This window comes from Physeter macrocephalus, chromosome 1 (genome assembly GCF_002837175.3).
Source record: "Physeter macrocephalus isolate SW-GA chromosome 1, ASM283717v5, whole genome shotgun sequence".
Classification (NCBI taxonomy): Eukaryota; Metazoa; Chordata; class Mammalia; order Artiodactyla; family Physeteridae; genus Physeter; species Physeter macrocephalus.
This window is the reverse complement of record NC_041214.2, coordinates 114,711,238-114,717,790: the sequence shown is the minus strand read 5'-3', so window position 1 is coordinate 114,717,790 and position 6,553 is coordinate 114,711,238. Positions and strand designations below refer to the sequence as shown.

At 36.8% G+C, this 6,553-nt stretch overlaps 1 protein-coding gene and 1 pseudogene across 1 annotated transcript; both read left to right on the top strand.

The window, feature by feature from the left end:
* Window positions 1-729: 729 nt before the first annotated feature.
* On the top strand, window positions 730-1,653 carry LOC102984531 (olfactory receptor 5AC1-like). The gene has a single exon (XM_024120299.1). It carries the CDS (start codon window positions 733-735, stop codon window positions 1,651-1,653), a length of 921 nt encoding a protein of 306 aa, XP_023976067.1. The 5' UTR covers window positions 730-732.
* A 1,141-nt stretch (window positions 1,654-2,794) lies between these two features.
* LOC112063989 (POU domain, class 5, transcription factor 1-like) lies at window positions 2,795-6,341 on the top strand (annotated as a pseudogene).
* The last annotated feature ends 212 nt before the right edge of the window (window positions 6,342-6,553 follow it).

Here is a 6,553-nt window from a genome sequence, read left to right as displayed (position 1 = left end):
GACTTTTCTTAGAGTGTTTAGTTGTTTATTTTTGTTTTGTTATTTTTTAACTTTTAAGTCCTTTATCTGGCAGCAGCTTTAAAACAGGCATAAGAAAGGGAGTCATTCTTACTTTTTTCCTGATAGATAGGCAAATATAGTCATACTATTTATTGAATAAATCATCATTTTTCTCAATTGAAAAATCACCCATGTAATATATTAAATTCCAATATATACTTGAATCTGCTTTGGAGTCTTTGTTTTGTTTTACTATTATACTTTCCTACTTCCATGCCATATCATATTCTATATCTGTTCTTAATTTGAAGGGAGATGCTGTATTATTTAGAATGTGTGCTATTAGTTTTGATAACTATTCTTTAGCATATTTAAATAGCTAGATTCTATACCTATTTTTAAAGATTTTTATATTAGAAGATGATTCTTAAATTACAATCAATCTTTCCAAATTACAAAATAAGCTCACTTCTTTTATACAAGTCATGAAATCATTACTATATGTATATATATGTGTATATTTTTCCCCCTAGTTTATGGGACCAGTTTCCCAAATACTTATCATTTGTAAAGAATATTTACTCAAGGATAAAAGGTAAATGTCCTGATTAGAGGGGATACATAAACAAGGAAGATGTATTTTTTTCAAATAAAATGTGATTATTTTCATGGTCTTTCATTACTGTGTTCTTCACCTACCCTTTTACTGCAGTGATAGACTGAGTGAATATAATGGTGGCAAACAAGACACTGGTGACTGAGTTTGTTCTCACTGGACTTACAGATCTTCCAAGGCTGCAGGTCCCCCTGTTCCTGGTGTTCTTGGTGATCTATCTCACCACGATGGTGGGCAACCTTGGACTGATTTTTCTCATCTGGAAGGACCCCCATCTTCACACACCCATGTACATATTTCTGGGCAGTTTAGCCTTTGCAGATGCTTGTTCTTCATCCTCTGTGACTCCCCAAATGCTAATGAATTTCTTATCTATGAATCATATGATATCCCTGTTTGACTGCATCTCCCAATTTTATATTTTTGCTTCCAGTGCAAACACAGAATGTTTCCTCCTGGTGGTGATGGCCTATGACCGCTATGTGGCCATATGCAACCCCTTGTTTTATCCAGTGGTGATGTCCAATATCTTCTGCACTCAATTATTAGGTGTCTCTTATATTATCGGGTTTCTTCATCCCCTGATGCATGTGGGTTTGTTATTTAGATTAACTTTCTGCAAGTCCAATGTAATACATTATTTCTACTGTGAAATTTTACAACTATTTAAGATTTCCTGTACTGATCCTAGAGTTAATATGCTCCTGATTTTTATATTTTCAGTCTTTATACAGTCTTTCACTTTTATGAGTATCATTATCTCTTACTGCTATGTCTTCTTTGCCATCCGGAAAATGAAGTCTGAAAAGGGCAGAAGCAAAGCCTTCTACACGTGCAGTGCCCACCTGCTCTCTGTTTCCTTGTTCTATGGCACTCTCTTCTTCATGTATGTGCATCCTGGGTTTGGACCAGCTGAAAATCAGGATAAACTATATTCTTTATTTTATACAATCATAATTCCTCTGCTAAATCCTTTTATTTATAGTCTGAGGAACAAAGAGGTTATAGGTGCCTTGAGGAGAATAATGAATAAATAAACAGCTCTTAAGGCAAAATTCAAACTTGTTCTTTTCAAACTTTGCAAAATACAAGGGGTCTGTAGTTATGCAAATTAGCCTTGGCTTTATAATTTTAAGAGAAGGCATGTCTAGGGTAGTTTCTGAGTGCTGTCTGATGAAAGTCAGCTTCAATGGATATTTGTTTCAATGGCAGGAGGTCTTCATACCACAGAAAACTGAATTTTTATTGAAAAATAGAACATCCTTTTTAAAACAAAAGATTTAGAATTTTCAATGTTTGACTCTGTAAATTCCTTCTAAATTGATATAGTAGTTTGTAATTTTGCTGTGGCAGACATTTGCATGTTTCTTTGTTTGAGTTTGGTGTGACTGAGTGAAGATAATTGTCTAGAGCTTGCATATCAAAATTCTTGCTGCTTCTCAACTGTTCAGAGACTACGACGAAGTGACTTCTTGGAGGAGATTGTCCCTGAAGAGGAAAATTTCTTTGTAATAAAGAAAATGTTGAAAAAGCACAGAATATAAGAGACTGGTGGATTTTACTGGAGAATAATGGTAGCTGCGATAAAATAAAAAGTGAACTACTGAACATGGTTTAAATATATGTAAGTACATAGTGCATTTTATCAGGAAAATTATAGGTAATAGTGGTATTCAAGACTTTGCAGATATTAAAAGATTTCAGAATATATTTCCTCAGATATTAGCAGTCTACTGTATTAATCTTTACAATGTTTAATAAGGCAGAAACATAAATTTACATATTTTCACACTTCTTATAATCTCTTGCATGTTTACTATTTAAGTAAAAATAATTTATTTCTGCAATTACATGATGCAACACTTCTTAATTTGGGTAAGTGCCAGTATGGAATGGTTCTAATTTCTGAAGTGATTGTAAAAACTTACAATGTAATATTTATTGTTCTTTCATTGACTGCTCTGTACGGAATGTGTCGTGACTTTCTCTGTTGGCCATCTCCTAAATTTAAAGGAATTCTAAGCTAGAAAATGTAAAATTTTTTGAATTTATATCATCATTGGCTACCTGTTGCTGTTGCAAAATCCTTAGGTGATGACCTGATATTGCTGATCAGTAAGGAAGAATTAAGAGGAAGAATTACATATACAGAAAACCTGATGTATAGACACAACAGGTATGCAAGGTAAGAGGATGCAAGGCTGAGAACTGAAGCCAGAAATGCAGCTCCACTTCCCTGTCTTAGACTATCTTCAGAGCACAGAGAGTACGTGAACTAAAAATGATTATATAAATGTAATCGGCCATCTAAACAGGCAGTGACAAGAGGAATGAACACATTGAAGCCAAATGAATTAAAAAATTCTACAAATCTAATCAGTTCTGGGAGAAAATTGTCCTTGTTGTATAAGTGGAAGAACTTAATAGGGGCATCTTTGGTGCTGATAGAGATCAAAGTATCTAATCCATCCATGCTTCTGCAAGTTGTCCTGTCCTCTCTTCAACCAGATAGGGAGAAAGGGTTTAGATTTGTGAAAAAGGACACTGTTATTTCCAAGCACAAGTGCTGTAAAGCCATATAATATTCAAACTCATCAGAAAAATCTCATATATAGAATTTATTTTTTGAGAGTATTTTTGGAGAGAACTGACCACTGGAGGGAGTCTATTGTGTATTTACACCGTCTAAACTGGTGATTCTAGAATTGGCAAAAGATAAGTACAGTAATATTTGACTTCCCATTTGTTGCACTGAAAGTACAGAGACAATGGAACAACATTTATAAACTACTGAGAGAAAAATGGGTTCCATGAATAGTGTTATAACAAAGTGTGTACAGAGGAATTTTGAATGGCCATGCAAACTGTGTGCACTGCTTAACTCAGGGGCACTATTCACAACACAATATTGTATTGCTGGCTGCCCTGTGTATTAGACACCATAAGCAATGACCCAATGGATGATGATGATGTGACTGGGAAGAGTATTTGCTTAGATTTTTAAAGACTAGAAAACAAATTAAATAACATTCCATCACTATTTTAGGGGAATTTTGGCAACTATCAGAGGAAACTTTATTCCAATTAAAAGGCCCTAATGTTAAGTGTTACATAGTATAAATTGTATGCCATGACTCACTGTGAAACACTGTTTCCACTTTTCTAATCCTGTAAGAGCAATTTTCATCATTTCTTTTGTTATATGTGGACAAACCTAAATTTAAGGTTTTTGAGAATGGGTTGCTTGAGATATAGTCTGACTCACTATAATAGCTAGTGTTGAATGACTCATTCAATGTGAGTCACAGATCACAATGTCCATTGATTCCGATATATTCCCTATCACAGATACTGTTGGTGCCTGCCCATGTCTTTTCTGACTATACATCTTCATCTGAGGGCTTTCTCTGATGGCCAGAGGCATTTAAGGCAGATTGGAGGAACTGGGAAATGACTACTGTTCATAGACTCTCCCCCAGACCATTTATCAACCAATGATTGGCAGGAGTTGGAGAATAAATACCCCAGATCCTTTGCCCTCTGGCTGATATAAATTTGACGTTCATGCTCTATACTGGCTCATGGTGTTTCCAAAAATGATTAAGCTTGGTTGCCCACAGTTGTAACTTGTTTGGTAAATTACCCTTTATCAGCTGCATTCCCTTTCCTGTCTCACTTCATCACTTTCTCACTCATCAACTATTCACAAATAAATTACTGCACTCAAACAATGTCTCAGTCTGTGGCAGAACACAAACTAAGATACCTACCCCTTTTCCCCTACGGTAGAATTGAATGTTTTATATAGAAACCAGGCATACATGTATTATACTATTTCATATGAAGCGATTATTACTTTACAGAAATCTCAATGGTTGGGGGTCCTCTCACTACTTTGGATATGCCCCATCTATCCAGATGTTATTCAGATCTAAGCAGAATCTCAAAGTGGTTTTTCCTTTTACCTCATACCTTTAAGAGTCTGACCCCCACCACATACATATACAATACACTCTACAAAAGTTTATAGTCAATGTCCATTTTAACTTGGTATCTGAAATATACACTTCAGCTAATAAAAAGAATTTTAAGTTTTTATAATTCCGGGTATTTCATTTGTCCTTTAAGTACGATTTACTTCCATTTTTATTGTCCTACACATGAAGACCAGACTTCAGATAAAACTTGTGAGACAAACAAACAACAACAGTAACAACAACAACAAAAAAAACAAGAAAGAAACAACCCAATGTCAAAAGGCAAAACAATCAAAAGAACCAGTGTCAGATATGACTCAGAAGTTGGGATTATCAGTCAGGAAATTTAAAATGATCATGATTCATACATTAAAGTTTCCATGCATGATCAGATTTAGAGAGAATTTAGAGCTAGACAGAAAGTGTTTTTTAAATGTCAAGTGAAAATGGTAGAAATAATTTTTTAAAAACATGAGAACAAACATAAAGGATGCCTTTGGTGAGCTCATCAGTAAATTAGACACAGCAGAGGAAACAACAGTGATGTTGAATATAGGTCAATAGATATCAAAATTAAACACAAAGAAAGAAAAGAGTAAAAAAAAAAAAAAAAACCAGAATATTCTAGTACTGTGAAGGACTATCAAGTTATCTGACTTATGTGTAACTGGAAACTTAGAGGAAAAGAATGAGAGTTGGGTAGAAGGAATATTTGGAAAACATAATGGTCAAGAATTTTTCAAAGATAATGAAAGTCATCAAACCAAAGAATCAAGAAACATAGAACCTGAGGCAGAATAAACAAAACAAACAGAAACCAAATCATAAGAAAATAAAAACACAAAAACACCTGGACACGTTATACTGAAGTGGCTAAAAACCAAAGATAGAGAAAAGTTTGAAGGTAGTGAGAGGGGAGGGGAAAAGTACACAGCCAGAAGATAACTGAGTAATTGAGTGACATATTTCAAACTGTGGGGGAAAGAGACCTGCCAACTCAGAATTTTACCTAACAAAAAATAACTTTCAAAAATTAATGTGGTCCAGGTCCCCAGCTTGGTGGACTTTCTTCCCCACTGCAGGATAGCTACTTGCTTTTGAATTTTGCCCTTTTACTTCCACAGATGTAGGGGTAGGTGTAGGTGATGGGTCAGGCGGGTTGGAGCTGGGCTGGGTTGACCTTCTCACCTGGCTGGGCTTCCAACACCCCTCTTCTGTGCCTCCTCCAATATGGTCCAGGAATTGGGCAGGGGTTGGAGAGTAGCTGAAGTTTTGGGGGTACTCAGTGCTATGTGAGTTCTGTAGAGGGATGGTGTAATGGGTCCTTTAGGTTGGAATGGGGCTGGATCCTCAAGGCTGCTGGAAACTTCTCAGCCTGAAGTCTAGTCTGGGGCCAGGATTGAGAGCAACTCTGAAGGGGCCTCCCCCAAGCCTTGTGCTGTTTTCCTGGTAGCACGAAGCAGGACAAGGTGAAGCTGCAGCAAAACCTGGAAGGGTCTCAGGACATCAGAACTTTACAGAAGCTCCAAAGCAGAAGAGGATCACCCTGTGGGAAGGTATTTAGCCAAAGGAGCAAATGCTGTTTTGGGACTCTGCAGCTCAGGGTCAGTAATGTGTGTAAGCTGTGTCCCCTGCTGCAGAAATAGGTGGAGGAAGCTGACAACAAGGAGAATCTTCAGGGGAAAGGCAAAGAGGAGTCCCTCCTGCATCAGGCTCGAAAGGGAGAGCAGTTAAGCATTGAGAACTAAGTAGCTTGGCATCAACAAGCACATAGTCTGAGTGTGGCTCTGTACCTGGTACCAGAAGGGCAGTCAATCAAGCAGGAACTATTCCCAATGATAGTATATTGAGGCTGTTGAGTCTCCTTTCATGGGGTCACCAGTGTGCTTTTCTCTAGCACCAGGGCCCATTTCAGTAGCCTAGACTATGGGGGCTCTCACTTCACTATTCTGTACTCCTT

Bases quoted from the DNA above. Each gene is read 5' to 3' on its own strand.
- LOC102984531 (XM_024120299.1), top strand. From the start codon at position 733: ATGGTGGCAAACAAGACACTGGTGACTGAGTTTGTTCTCACTGGACTT.